General features: G+C 29.5%; 1 protein-coding gene across 1 annotated transcript; it reads right to left on the bottom strand.

The window, feature by feature from the left end:
• Positions 1-971: 971 nt before the first annotated feature.
• On the bottom strand, positions 972-6,310 carry LOC137651270 (uncharacterized). The gene is made up of 2 exons (XM_068384530.1): positions 2,638-6,310; positions 972-1,890 (listed from the first exon to the last, which is right to left on the bottom strand). Exons 1-2 carry the CDS (start codon positions 6,176-6,178, stop codon positions 1,886-1,888), a joined length of 3,546 nt encoding a protein of 1,181 aa, XP_068240631.1. The 5' UTR covers positions 6,179-6,310; the 3' UTR covers positions 972-1,885.
• Between the last annotated feature and the right edge of the window lie 11,272 nt (positions 6,311-17,582).

The raw sequence follows: 17,582 nt of genomic DNA, 5'->3' as shown, positions 1-17,582 counted from the left end.
TACTCACTATGTTCACGAAAACTGTCACACCAAAACTTTGATATGTCACTGAACACTTTTAAAACAAAATACAGAGCTGAAAGAGACAGATAGGGAAAAGGCAATGACTTAAGGGTGGAATTCTCTATCTGATCTATGCATCCATGGGTCGCCTTTATATGAAAATTGGCTACTTCCAGGCGATTCCAAAAGATTTGGGGATCGTATGAGGTTGGCAAAACAGCGATGCCAGAGTTTCCAAGAATTGCTCTCTTGAACACATACCCATGCAACACAGCGCGAAACCGCTCTCTCTCTCTAAGCTAGCTCCACCCACCCTTTTGTCCCCGAATTGCGAAAAAGATAACATCTCTCATTATGTTTTTTGGGAATCTTCCAAAGAACATAGTTGACAAAAGAATTGCATATTTTCTCTCAAACATGATACAATACCTCATATAAATATAATAGATCATCATAAAAGCCATTGTTCACATCTCGCATGAATCACATAATACTCTCAAATAGATTTCATGAGACATTGCAGCCAAATTACGTGAATTAAAAAGCTAATTCTTAAAAGTAACGTAAAATTACATATACTGACTTGAGCAAAGAATAAAATGAAATTAACGACAAAAGTCTTAGGTAATATACACAATAAATTTATACCTACACGAGAGTATATTATATTATGAGCTGGCTATTCACCTCTGCAATGCGCATATGATAATAAAAATAAATCATGAACAAATGCCATTATTTACTCTACACACAACAAGGTTCTAAAGAATATATATATATATATATATATATATATATATATATATATATATATATATATATATATATATATATATATATATATATATATATATATATATATATATATATATATTATTATAAACTAAGCCTTAGCCTAGCCTGTTAGAGCTTATAATAAGAACATTTAAGAAGTATAAATCAATGAAGGAATGGTAAAACTCAGATCACAAAATATAACAGTTTAATAATAGAAACAACCAGCAGTTACATTGACATTTACGTTTATAGAAAACAATTCACAAGTTAAACCCACATATATATATGAAGAAATGATCGAACACAGACAAACAATTAAACAAACACCTGAATTAAATATACCAACGAAACACAAAATAAAAGAAAACACACTGACTTACATTAACAATAGGAAGAAGATTGTCCTAACCGTGTATACAAAATATGTTGTCGTCAAGGTAGCCTGAGAGCGACTCTGCCCTCCTCAAAATGTTACAAACCAAAGTAAACTAAATGAGCGACAAGGATGACGAAAAGTAATAAAAATATAAGACAGGCAAGGATACAAAAGGGTCAAAACAGGAAAACAAGTGTTACAAACCTAGTGGTAAGGAGGAGTACCACTAAAAGAATAAATATATAAAAGTGACATAATTGCAGAGAACGGAGACATGCCATACGTAATATCACACTCCTCCCCGTTGAAGAAATGGCCTATCAGAACATTATAAAAGTCATGAAAAGTATTCCAGAAGACTATCAGGAGTCCATGTGGGTCCGAGACAGGGCATCCGCAATGCAGTTCTCAGTTCCTTTGATGTAGTGTATGGTTAGGTCAAAGTTTTGCAGAAACAAAGACCATCTGAAAATTCGTTGATTTGTTAACCTCGCTCGTCCGAGAAAGGTTAGTGGGTTATGGTCCGTAAAGATAGTGATTGGGATGTTGGATGAGAAATATATTTCATATTTCTGCAGGGTTAGGATGATTGCCAGCAGTTCTTTTTCCACGGTAGCATAGGAACGTTGGTGTTTTTTGAGTTTGCAGGAATAGTAGCTAACAGGATGCAACATCTGTGTGTCACTGTTCTTCTGCATCAAGACGGCACCAATGCCAGTATCACAGGCGTCAATCTGTATAATAAAAGGTTGAGCAAGATCAGGAGCAATAAGGACAGGATTAGAGCAAAGTATATTCTTTAGTTGATCAAAAGCTTGTTGACAGTTAGAAGACCATACAAATTTATTTTTGGGGCTGGTGAGGTTAATCAAGGGAGTGGCTACTATACTATAATTTTTACAGAATTTCCTGTAATAGGAGTTCATGCCTAGAAATCTTAAAAGACTTTTCCTATTTCTTGGGACAGGGAACTCTACAATGGCAGTAATATTTTCATCTTTAGGAACAATTTCTCCACTACCTATGATGTGACCTAAATACTTAACCTTCCCTTTACCAAAGGAAGATTTTGCTAGGTGAATAGTAAGTCCAAACTCCTGAAGACGACCAAACAATGCTTTCAGTCGATGTATGTGCTCATCCAAGGTGTCAGACATTACAACAATATCGTCGATGTACACATGTACCATCAAGATCTTTAATTACACTATTCACCAAGCGCTGGAAGGTGGCGGGTGCATTGGTTAAACCAAATGGAAGCCTCTCATATTGGAATAAACCAAAGGGGGTTATGAAGGCAGATATTAGCTTTGCTCTATCTGTAAGTGGAATCTGATAATATCCACGCAATAGATCGATCTATGATAAATATTTGGCAGTACCAATGGCATCTAAAATGTCATCAATCCTAGGTAAGGGATAGCTATCTTTGATAGCAACATTATTTATTTGGCGAAAGTCAGTGCATAACCTTACTTTACCGTTTGGTTTTGGAACTAAAAGACATGGTGAAGCCCAAGCTGATGTGCTTCTAGTTGCCAGTCCATTCTTCAGTAAATACGACACTTCCTCCTTCATCCGTTGCTGCTTTTCCAGGCTGGTCCTGTAATAGTGTTGACGAATTGGTCGTGTACCCGGTTGTAATTGAATGTCGTGTTCAGCATCACTGCAACGTTGAGGCACATCCCCACATATACTCCTGTATTTGCGGAATAATTCTGCTAGCTGGCTCCTCTGCTTTCGGGGTAAATGCTGTAAATATACTAGAATATTCTGCAATATTTCCTGGTTAGCAGAGTCTGTCCAAGAAACAAAATCATTAGAGTGGTTTAAATCTACATCATGTGGCATTGGGGTTTTACTTTGGTGTGCTGATGCATTATATTTCTTAAAATCTAATACATTAGAGTCTGATAGACAATGCAAAGCAACTGGAGGATTACCATGATATTTCTTGATTAGATTTACATGAACTAATTGGGTTGACTTTCTTCTGTCTGGAGTACTGATTATATAATTGTTATTATTGACACATTTCTGAATTATATAAGGACCAGAAAATTTATGTTGGAGAGGAGAACTAGGAGTAGGGAAATATACAAGTACAGAATCCCCTTCTTTAAACTTACGAACTTTAGCTTTTAGATCAAAATTTTCCTTCATCACATCTTGACTACTTTTTAAGTTATTAAATGCAAAATTGTGGACTATCTCAAAATTACATTTCAATTTATCGACATACTGCCCTACAGTTACGTTATCCAAGGTATCATTGTTCAACATTTTATCTTTAAGTACTTGTAGTGGCCCCCTAACTTTATGTCCAAATAACATTTCAAATGGTGACATACCTAAGGAATCATTAGGGACTTCTCTAATTACAAATAATATAAAGTCTAAACTCTCATCCCAGTCTGTTCCAGTCTCCATACAAAATTTTCGAAGTAAGGATTTTAAGGTCTGATGGTGTCTTTCAAGAGCACCTTGTGATTGTGGGTGATATGGTGATGCAAGAATATGTTTTACATTAAATTCCCTTAGAGTTTCATTGAAAAGGTCACTTGTGAAATTAGTACCCCGATCACTCTGAATTTCTTTTGGGAATCCATAAGTGGTGAAAACTTTAAGGAGGTGTTTCACAATATTTCTAGCACAAATGTTACCAAGGGGAATTGCAATAGGGTATCTAGTGGTAGGACAAAGTATAGTCAAAATATATTTATTACCTTTTTTTGTTTTTGGCAATGGGCCTACACAATCAATTATGACTTTACTGAAAGGTTCGTGTGGTATTACAATTGGCACGAGGGGTGCTTTTGGAATTACCTCGTTAGGTTTTCTAACTACTTGACACACATGACACTCTTTAACAAATTCAAATACATCATGTTTCATACCTGGCCAAAAGAAATCATTAGCTATACGTTTGTAAGTCTTTGACACTCCTAAATGGGAATCTGCTTGATGAGCAACACTCAAAATATTCTTACGTAAAGTTAATGGTACTACAAGTTGTTCTTTATTAGCCCAGGTATCATTAGATGACAGTTTTCTAGGTCGGTACAGCCTAAACAGGACTCCTTTATCAAAGTAATAGCCAGGTACCTTACCTTCCTTAGTGGAAGCTTGTTTAAGTGCATTAGTTAAAGTCGCATCTACTCGTTGTAAGTTTATCAATTCAGAATTAGTACAGGGAATGTTTGTCTTTACTATATCTGGGACACCTTCATTCACAGCTTGTTTGGCTTTTGCCCTTGTTACAACACCAACAAAATTCTCAATCGGGTCACATCGATCAGTGTCTACTTCCTCAATGTCATGTTCACCTAAGTCACTAATGAAATTACTTTCTTCAATGAAATGTTCAAAGATATCCAAATCATTAGAGTTATTATCCAGTGGCTGATTATACAAAATAAGGTTAGGCAAAGTCAATTGACCAGCTAAATCATTCCCAAGTAATACTTGAACATCATGTACAGGGAATGGCGTGTTGATAACAGCAATCTTTACTTTACCAGATACAAATTCACAGTTTAAGTTAAGCTCTGCTAAAGGCAAACTGTTAGTGTTACTTAAATCCCTAACTAGTACCTTTTCATCAAGCAAAGAAATTGTAGGCACTGCGCTATGTAAAACCATGCTTTGGGTTGACCCAGTATCACGCAAGATTCTTACTTTAACAGGAGTACCATTGGGTATTGTTACTGTACCCTCTGAAATATAATTAGCAAATAAGGCATCACTTTCAGACGTACTACAATGCATAGTTCCTTTGCCTTTTACGCTAAATTTACTGTCTTTATATTTACCAGCATCGGGGTCGGACAGCTTAGAGCCAAAAAACTTAGATTTCTTACAGGTTGGGTTTTTACATTTATTTATGTCATGACCTTGTTGTTTACAATATGAACAATAATTAACACCCTCTTTCTCACCACTGAACCCTGTTGCTTTGCCTTGCTTTACAAACATCTCAGTACCTTTGTGTGTTTTGTGTATCAAGAAAAAATGGTCAGCTAACATAGCAGATTTCTTTAAATCCTCTTCCTCACGGTCAGCAATATGCATTCTAATATTTTGTGGTAGTTTTCTCATGAATTCTTCAGTCACAATCAGGTTAATGAGTTCCTCAAAATTATTAACATTGGCAGCCTTAAGCCATTTATTAAATAATCTTAGTTTTTCATTTGCAAATTCATACCAAGTTTGAGCATTTGATTTAATGTATTGTCTAAATCTTTGTCTAAGACCCTCGGCAGTTACCATGTAAGCATCTAAAATAGCTTGCTTAACGACTGTATAATTTCTTTCCCCTACTAAATTACTAAACACTATAGCAGCTTTACCCTGGACTTTGGATCTAATTAACCAAACCCATTGATCTACTGGCCATTTCATATTTGAGGCAGTATCTTCGAAATTACGGAAAAATGAATCTACGTCTGTTTCTGTAAATTCAGGGACTAACTTTAAACTCTTAGCCAAGTCAAACTTGAGTGGTTGATTAGATTCTAGGTTCATTAGTCTTATACGTTGTTCTACACTAATCCTACTTCTTTCAATTTCCATATTCTGAGTTAGACTAGCTTCATGATCTAATCTAGCTTTCTCCATTTCTAGCTCATATTTTTTCCTTTCTTTATCTATGGCCAACTTGTGTCTTTCTCTCTCAATATCTACCTCTAACTTTACTTGTTCTAACTGTATGGCTAACCTCATATGCTCAACGTCTGATCTGTCTTTCTTCGTACTCATGTACTTCCTAGCCTCGTGTTCTTCTACACTTTCCTCCTCTACAAGATAATCTAAAATGGCATTTTTTATGTCATCTTTCCTGTCTCTTGAACTAACAGTTACTTCAAACTTGGCTGCCAAAGCCAACAATTCACTCTTTTTAGCACACACTATAGTGTTAAGTTTTCCCTTAGGATCACTGAAAAATAGGTCTACTGAAAACATTGTGACTGAAAATCCACAAGAGAACGCAGCAAAGTCAAAGAGAAGTGTTCCCAATAGCATAAACAATTACAGAATACGTAATATATATCACGTGATGTAATAATGAACTATTCATCCATTACGCAAGTCTGGTAAGAATAAATAATTATAATTACTGGTACAAAACTGTACGAAGGAAGCAAAATGAAAAGTTAATACTTGGAAACTTCGACAAAGTAGTAAGTATAATTAACGGTACAAAACTGTACGAATGAAGCGATATGAAAAGCAATAATACTTAAATGCTTCGAATAGCGTAGATACGGAAATGTCAGGCCAGTCAAACTACAAACTTACTCTATTATACGGCGCTAAGGTAATATGATGCCATGATGTCATAAAGACGAAGTTTCTAATAATATTTCTCCCAAAACTATTTGAAACAAGGCGAACCAATGTAAATGAACTCAGTTACTTTCTACATTAACTTAGATACGACCGCAGCTATAATAGCGATGTCCGAAAACATGAATTGGAATGACTTAAATGTCGAGAGAAATCGCTATAAGATAATAGGAGAAAAGAACCCACGCAACATACTGTAATAGATCTATTCGATAATCACAATGTATAAAAATTTGAATTATCGTACGTTGGAACACTCACGGCGACTTTAACTGTCAGTACTTTGGTAGTTTAATCAGGTGTGTTTACTTGTTTCAGATCCCGGACAGAGGCCCCTAATTATTATAAACTAAGCCTTAGCCTAGCCTGTTACAGCTTATAATAAGAACATTTAAGAAGTATAAATCAATGAAGGAATGGTAAAACTCAGATCACAAAATATAACAGTTTAATAATAGAAACAACCAGCAGTTACATTGACATTTACGTTTATAGAAAACAATTCACAAGTTAAACCCACATATATATATGAAGAAATGATCGAACACAGACAAACATCTAAACAAACACCTGAATTAAATATACCAACGAACCACAAAATAAAAGAAAACACACTGACTTACATTAACAATAGGAAGAAGATTGTCCTAACCGTGTATACAAAATATGTTCTCGTCAAGGTAGCCTGAGAGCGACTCTGCCCTCCTCAAAATGTTACAAACCAAAGTAAACTAAATGAGCGACAAGGATGACGAAAAGTAATAAAAATATAAGCAAGCAAGGATACAAAAGGGTCAAAACAGGAAAACAAGTGTTACAAACCTAGTGGTAAGGAGGAGTACCACTAAAAGAATAAATATATAAAAGTGACATAATTACAGAGAACGGAGACATGCCATACGTAATATCACAATATATATATATATATATATATATATATATATATATATATATATATATATATATATATATATATATATATATATATATATATATATATATATATATATATATATATATATATATATATATATATATATATATATATATATATATATATATATATATATATATATATATATATATATATATATATATATATATATATATATATATATATATATATATATATATATATATATATATATATATATATATATATATATATATATATATATATATATATATATATATATATATATATATATATATATATATATATATATATATATATATATATATATATATATATATATATATATATATATATATATATATATATATATATATATATATATATATATATATATATATATATATATATATATATATATATATATATATATATATATATATATATATATATATATATATATATATATATATATATATATATATATACATACATATATATATATATATATATATATATATATATATATATATATATATATATATATATATATATATATATATATATATATATATATATATATATATATATATATATATATATATATATGTGTGTGTGTGTGTGTGTGTGTGTGTGTGTTTGTGTGTGTGTCTGTGTGTGTGTATGTGTGTGCGTGCTTATATATACATTGGTTTTATAAATATATGACGTAAAATCGCCACCCTCGTGTACCTCCAAAGGGAAAGTACAAAGATCTAGAAATTAATCTATGGCACTGTCTTCGAGTTAGTTTTTTATGCATTTGCATATGATTTTCCACAATTTTGACCAACTTTTGCATTCAGATCTTCCATGACAATACCATCCGGCCAATAAATACTCGGTAAGCAATTAACTCTAACAATCATGTTTTCTCCATCATAAGGCTCAAAACTGCTTAGTATTCTAGAAGTATTATTCCAGCCAAGACCTAATTGCAGAATGAATTTATAATTGGGCAGTTGAATCAGTGGAATTTCAGAAGATCCAAATTGCCGTGAATGATTTTATTTTATATAGTCTGGCATATATCTCTTTTTTTTTAATTTATATATGACAGATCTATTTCAATGTGGTTACTATTCGTAAAAAATGTTAAATTAACTCTTCATTACTTATATTTTCCTCTCCTTAATTGTCTATTTTTCCCTTTTGGAGAACTTGTGCTTATAGCATCCTACCACAAGATGAGGGTCTCTTGTATATACTAACTCCTGTCATCAAAATATAGAGAAAATGCATTGGTACTATCCTGTGTCTTGTGTTGCCATGTCCTATTATTTGAGTAAGAGTTTCCTCAAACCTTCTGGAGAATTTCGATTTTGTTGATATAGCTAAGATATGGCAATAATTGTAACAAATATAAGCAAGAAAATAGATTGGTGAATTTGAAAAAGATTAATGTTTTCTATTACTTTTTGGGCACTTAGCTTTGAAAATCAAAAAAGATTTTTCCTGGATTAAGAAAATAACTTTCAACAGAATTCAATCATGCTTTATATTATAAGTTATTTGTAAAAACAGTAAAAGTAAATCATAATAATGATAGTAATTTTGATAATAATGGTAGCTACTAATATCGATAATTAAAAAAACAAAACAATAAGGAATATGGCTACGATTACTACGTAGAAGATGAATAGGGCAAAAAAAAAAATAATAATATTAAATAAATAGATCATTATTGTTATTTTTATTAATATTATTATATTATTATTACTCTTATTATTATTTTTATTTTCATTATTATTGTTATTATGAATAATTTAATTATTATTATTATTATTATTATTATTATTATTATTATTATTATCATTATTATTATAATTATTATTATTATTATTATTATTATTATTATTATTATTATTATTATTATTATTATTATTATTATATTGAGAAGTTATAGGGAGAGGAGAAATTTTAACTCCCCCCCCCCAAAAAAAAACAAAAGCAAGTTATACGACAAAGGTTTTATTTGCATGTCAGTTTTAGAGTAATATATATTATCTCACGCGTTTTATTCTTGATATGTGCGTACAATGAAATCATTAAACGCAAACATTAAACTTTTCTATGCAAATATATTGTATATAATATATATATATATATATATATATATATATATATATATATATATATATATATATATATATATATATATATATATATATATATATATATATATATATATATATATATATATATATATATATATATATATATATATATATATATATATATGTGTGTGTGTGTGTGTGTGTGTGTGTGTGTGTGTGTACGTGTAAGTGTGCGTATGTATGGGTATATGACCTTGCTAATATATCATTAGAACATATTTCTAACATTCTATATAAATTACTGTTTGTAAAGGCTAAGCTCTGAATATCAATAACATTCCCCCTACTACGCAAAAAAACCTTGAAGTTACCTAGAATAATTTAAGAAATTTTCGGTACAATCAATATAAAATTTTCAAATGTACAATTTCAGACAGTTTAAACTATCTCACAATAAGCATTGTTGTTTTTTAATAAAACATAATGAAACAGTGTACTTAGAATAGTAATTTATGGTAATGCATTGTCATTATCGATTCTAAATAAACCAATTAAAGAACAAGTATTCAACCAAGCAACACCCCTGATATATAGAATGTAACCATTCTCTTAAGTGGATTAGCACCGAAGGTGGATTCAATTCGGAAGGAACTACCACGCGAAACGTCACGATCCCGGTGAAAGGATTCATTTAGTTGTGAATTTATCGGACCGATTGCATCAAGTGAGAGTTGCATTTCACATCTCACTACAGTTCGAGTAAATTCTGGTGCAGGAATCGCAGGAAACTGCGTCGTAAACTCCTGGTGAAACACACAAATAAAAAGTGAGAATACATTTATGATTAGATATAAAAGAAGACTTTCATAGATCATAAGATACTAGTGTTCTAGACCAGGCAAAAATTACAACTAAATATTTAGACAGATATGTACATGAATGCCCAAGCACACGCAGAGATTCAACCCTTCCCAATAGTCCCCCTTTCCTAACTACAATGTACTATCTCGGGCAAATTGTGGGAGACTGTTGTTTTCATTCTGGTTTCCGTTCAGTGTGCTAGTAATATATATATATATATATATATATATATATATATATATATATATATATATATATATATATATATATATATATATATATATATATATATATATATATATATATATATATATATATATATATATATATATATATATATATATATATATATATATATATATATATATATTACTAGCACACTGAACGGCAACCACAATGAAAACAGCAGTCTCCCACAATTTGCCCGAAATAGTACATTGCGTGTATATATATATATATATATATATATATATATATATATATATATATATATATATATATATATATATATATATATATATATATATATATATATATATTCACTGTGCTAGTAATTTCATATATATATATATATATATATATATATATATATATATATATATATATATATATATATATTCACCGTGCTAGTAATCTCATATATATATATATATATATATATATATATATATATATATATATATATATATATATATATATATATATATATATATATATATATATATATATATATATATATATATATATATATATATATATATATATATATATATATATATATATATGTATATATATATATATATATATATATATATATATATATATATATATATATATATATATATATATATATATATATATATATATATATATATATATATATATATATATATATGTGTGTGTGTGTGTGTGTAAATATATATATATATATATATATATATATATATATATATATATATATATATATATATGTGTGTGTGTGTATATATATATACATAAATATATATATATATATATATATATATATATATATATATATATATATATATATATATATATACACGTAATAATATAAAATAGTTATGTTATATTAACGACATAATATTTTTGTGGCTATAAATGAAAATATCAATATATATATTTTTTTTCCTCATAGATGAATAACTTGGTACTCTCTTAGCCTTATTAGACTCATATATACATAGGTGTGATGATAAAATGAATTTTAGTGTATTAGTACATGGCTTCATTTAGTCCTCTGGGCTTTGTAGATAGAAATTGTATGCTTGTTTTTTTTTCTTTTGATTATTGAGTCCTTTTAGATTTTTTTATGACTGATGCAATTGAGAAAATCCAAGATGGTCTACAATTGTCGTAAAATTATAAGCAACCTTTTATACTTAGCCAGTAAAATGTAACATTTTACAGAAAGGCATACATAATATTTGATGACTATTGCTAAAGGATCGTGTTAGACAATTACGTATAACTGATAAAATAAAAAATAAGACTTACAAAGTAGATGAAAACACTTGCACGAAGGACTACATTACAATTTTCTGTAATAAGGGCACAAAGTTGCATTTAACTTATGTTTTGGAACAAAACGTAATTGAAAATTGCAGCATTTCGTTGACCACTCATGCACACAAAGGTGTAATATTCTCTAGTCCTCCTATGAGAAAAACTCCCAGCACTCAGGAAGAAGCAGACACCTTCATAATACTCGATGCTGCAGCATTAAGACAGGCGGGTAATATCCAGTAAATAATATCTACTGCTCGACCACTGTCAGATTTGGTCTTGCAATTCGAAGATTTCTGCCTCTGAGCAAAGAGATCATTATGATAATGGGAAAGGGTGACCATGGAAGGCCAGTGAAGTTCGATGTCATATATGATACTATTGATCCTATTAGGATTCCTGCACTGCTTGGCTTTTATGCTATTGGAAAATGAAAATTAGCCTGCTTAAAAGCATTTATGAATGCTAATGACATAATAATATTGGTACATAGACTTTCGACTTGTCACAAATAGCACAAACTCCAGAAGCTACCTGATACTTGTTAGATGTAATTGTTCTGCTAATAAATATAGTCGCCATTGCAGCTATACAATTCACTATCGGCCATGCAAAGAACTGTACAAATTTTAACCAAATGGGTAAAAAGTGCTACAATGTGAGCATTTCTGAATATGAAAGTGATGAGAAGCTGAATCTAGAGGAAGGGGGAAGTTCCTAATATGAATTATAATAGTGTTTTTAGATCTTTTTGGTAATGATGATTATTTAGACATAAGGTTTATTCATAGGTAATTTATGAACATTAATTCATACATTGAACTATTTATCCTATTAACCATCAATATATCTGACAGATACTATCACCAGTGTGTTATATAATCATCGGTGTACTTTCCAGCGTTCAAACTCTGGATATATTATTATATAATCTATAATTTGATCATACCGATAACGTTTCTATTTTTGTGATAGATAAGCGAAAGTTAATCAGATTACAATTTATAAAGGCACTACTGAAAAATCTGTTATTTTCCATACATTTATTTCATATAGTGTGAGTGTTCCTCCTGGTAAAAAATTGGAGTAATGCTGATATTGTGTAACAGAAAAAAATATTTATCTTGGGTAGGTGTTCCAGAAACATTTGACACACGTTACTCCCAACTGTCTACCATGAGAATTTGTCAGATATATTTTTGAATTTACACATTTACTGATATTAACAGAACAAAAGAAAAATAATGATAATAATAATAATGTTTTTTTTTTTTTTTTTACTTTCGAAACTGTGCCCATTGATATAAGTACTAGTATGTTCAACATTCACTTCTAGTGTAATTTTTTATTCTAATTGTCTCTGGTAATCTATAGAATTTTCTCGAGAGTTCAATTTAAACTTATTATAATGAAGTGAACTAATTAACTTGGAGTTATTTACATATTTTTATTCCATGTAGTATTTTTGCTGCCAAATTGGCAGCCATTTAGTATTTGACTGAACAAAACATCCACAAAATTAAAAAAAAAAAAAAAAAAAAAAAAAAAAAAAATCTATTTCCTTGGAGTCTAATAAACAAAAAAAGTTTTATTTCGAAAAATCTAATCGAAAAGCCCTCATAACTACAAAACTCCATCTACAAAGTATAGATAACCAATGAATATCACTGCATATGTGCATTACTTCTCAACTTTAAGTAACAAACGTAAGAAATATGTATTTACTTCTATGTTTTCAAAAGCCTTATGAGTTTACAGTCCTGAATATATTAATGCTGAAATATATAAAATTATGACTATAACCATATAATTAAAATATCCTGAAATTATATCATATGATGCATTTAGAACAGCAAAAAAAGTTATGAATGTATGTTTTGTTGATGGAGTTTTATTAGGAGAGATGTCTATATGCTTGTTAATCATGTGGCGATTTTACGTCATATATTTATAAAACCAGTGTATATATAAGCGCGCACACACATACACACAGACATACACACAGACACACACACATATATATACATACATATACATAAATATATATATATATATATATATATATATATATATATATATATATATATATATATATATATATATATATATATATATATATATATATATATACATATATATATATATATATATATATATATATATATATATATATATATATAGATAGATATAGATATATATATATATATATATATATATATATATATATATATATATATATATATATATATATATAGATAGATATAGATATATATATATATATATATATATATATATATATATATATATATATATATATATATATATATATCTTAAGAACCTTGTTGGGTGTAGAGTAAATAATGGCGTTTATTCATGATTTATTTATATTATCATATGCGCATTGCAGTGGTGATTACCCAGCTCATAATATAAGCTCATCTCGTGTAGGTATAAGTTTATTGTGTATATTACCTAAGACTTTCGTCGTTAATTTCATTGTATTCTTTGCGTAAGTCAGTATATGTAATTTTACGTTATTTTTAAGAATTAACTTTTTAATTCACGTAATTTGGCTACGATGTCTCACGAAATCTATTTCAGAGTATTATGTGATTCATGCGAGATGTGAACAATGGCTTATATGATGCTCTATTATATTTTTATGAGGTATTGCATTATGTTTGAGATAAAATATGCAATTCTTTTGTCAACCATGTTCTTTGGAAGATTTCCGAAAAACATAATGAGAGATGTTATCTTTTTTGCAATTCTGGGACAAAAGGGTGGGTGGAGCTAGCTTAGAGAGAGGGCTGTTTCGCGCCGTGTTGCATGGGTATGTGTTCAAGAGAGCAATACTCGGAAACTCTGGCGTCGCTGTTATGCCAACCTCAGCAAACTAGGATCACAAGTAAAATAGGCGACTCTGATGGTTACAAAATTTGCCATTGAGTTACTTGGTGATCTTTAGAACACGGAAGTCAGTAGAGTCTGAATGCGAAGGTGATAATGATTTGGCTATTTTATACTCAATAAACGTGAAGTATAGGTGAGACTATATTGTCTAACAGTTTATACAATTTATACCTAGCTAATCAGCAAACATAGATTACAACGAAAACTGTTAAGTGCGATGCTTATGACAATTGGCTATATAGTTACTCTGTAAACTTGGACCCTATAGAAAACAGTTGACTCCAATGGCTATAACGATTCACTATTTAGTTACTCAGTAATCTTGAATCACAAGGAAAACTGTTGACTCCGATTGTTTTAGGAATTTGCTATTTAGTTTTTCTTTAAACTTGAAGAACATGGAAATCAAAAGTCTTATGGTTAATACCATTGGCTGTTTAGCTACTCAGTAAACTTGGTTCACAATGAAAATAAATGACTCCAATGGAAATAAGAATTGGCGATTTAGCTAGCCAGTAATCTTTTATCACAAGGAAAACGGTTGACTCCGATTGTATTAACTATTGGCTATTTAGTTACTAAGTAAACTCGAAGAACAGGGAAGGCAATAGACTCCATGCTTATTGTTATCGTATTTCTATCTACTCAGCTAACTTGGATCAAAATTAAAACAGTTGATTACTGTGGTTGTATTGATATGATATATAGTTTCACAGTTACCTTGGAGGACACGGAAAATGCTGATTACAATTGTCTATAAACTATTCGTCAAACTCAAGCCTCATGGAAATCGGCAGACTCGTGGTTATCACGATTGACTGTTTAGCTGCTCAAGAAAACTCACAGTAAATAAAAATAAGCCTTGTTTCTTAGGTTTAGTGTTTTAGGGGATTATATATGATGCTTTTCATTCATGTGAAGTAATACAATTCGAGGATTAATAACAAGCATGCATGGGGTATTTAAAAAATGAGTATCTATAAAACACTGGTTCATTTAATTACAATATATCAAAGGACAAATACATTTGCCATTCTATTAGTAATAACTTATAAAATATATCTGAACAATTTTGTACAAATACAAAATTGGATCCGTGTATAACATATATCTTTTACTTATCATATAAAATATTTCAAGATAGCCTTTAATGAAATGAGTTTTGTAAATTTTCATGGTTACACTCATATATAATTCCAAAGTTCTGCTTACGACAAATTAGATATCTTTTTCAATATTATATATATATATATATATATATATATATATATATATATATATATATATATATATATATATATATATATATATATATATATATATATATATATATATATATATATATATATATATATATATATATATATATATATATATATATATATATATATATATATATATATATATATATATATATATATATATATATATATATATATATATATATATATATATATATATATATATATATATATATATATATATATATATATATATATATATATATATATATATATATATATATATCCAAATAAGCCATATATATTTTTTTGATATATTAATGTCTGGATTCTCTTAACGACCTCGGGATCAAAGCCCCAGGCGAAATCTCACAAAGACAAGAGCTTGGCTCCGGCCGGGAATCGAACCCTGGTCGGCAAGCTTATATAGACAGTGACTAACCCCTTCGTGGCCGAATGGGTTAGTCACTGTCTATATAAGCTTGCCGACCAGGGTTCGATTCCCGGCCGGAGCCAAGCTCTTGTCTTTGTGAGATTTCGCCTGGGGCTTTGATCCCGAGGTCGTTAAGAGAATCCAGACATTAATATATCAAAAATATATATGGCTTATTTGAATATGAAAAACACGTAAAAAATGTGCAAAATTTATCATATATATATATATATATATATATATATATATATATATATATATATATATATATATATATATATATATATATATATATATATATATATATATATATATATATATATATATATATATATATATATATATATATATATATATATATATATATATATATGTCTGTAATCGAACAGTTAAAATGTTACTTCAAAAGGCCCATTAAAAACAAAGGAAATATAAATAAATCATTATTTTTCGATCAATATAAATTGGCCCTCTTTAGGTAAAAAGTAAAAATGAGGAGTAAACAGTAGCGGTTTATATAGGAAAGCAAATGGGTGTTTCAAATTGTTCTCGTAGGATTTCTTGACCTCTGATGCATATCTGGTGGTCTGTCTCCATGGAATATTTTCTTTATGATCGGGTTGAGAGTAGCGTTGTCCATTATGTTGGCATTCCATCGCCCGTCGGATAAGTTCGTTGTGTTTTATTGAATTATGATTGCTGATTCCCCGGATCTTCCTTCTGTACTGACATGTTCTCCTAAACAGCAAAGATGACTCACTCCAATTAATTTGGTGCATAAATCTCTAAGGTGAACGAAAATCCCCGAGTTCGGATAATGTTTGAGATAAGAAACGGCTCGCTATACTGAAAAGATATGGCTTTCCACGCTGGAAGTAAACATCAGACCCCTTTCATAACTCATCCAGAACATTTCTGGAAGAACGAGTCAGGTCAGCAGATCAAGAAATCTACGTAACGCGGAGGAATATAAGCATATTGGGGGCTTCTCTTCGTCTGCTGTGCCGAGATGATAGTATGTACCGACATCTTTTCTCATATGCACTAACTGGTGCTATTAACTGTAATGTCGCTCAATCCGAGAAATTACGTAATAAAT

The sequence above is a fragment of the Palaemon carinicauda genome, chromosome 12, assembly GCF_036898095.1.
Source record: "Palaemon carinicauda isolate YSFRI2023 chromosome 12, ASM3689809v2, whole genome shotgun sequence".
Classification (NCBI taxonomy): domain Eukaryota; kingdom Metazoa; phylum Arthropoda; class Malacostraca; order Decapoda; family Palaemonidae; genus Palaemon; species Palaemon carinicauda.
The sequence above is the reverse complement of the archived record's forward strand: the minus strand, read 5'-3'. Positions and strand labels throughout refer to the sequence as shown.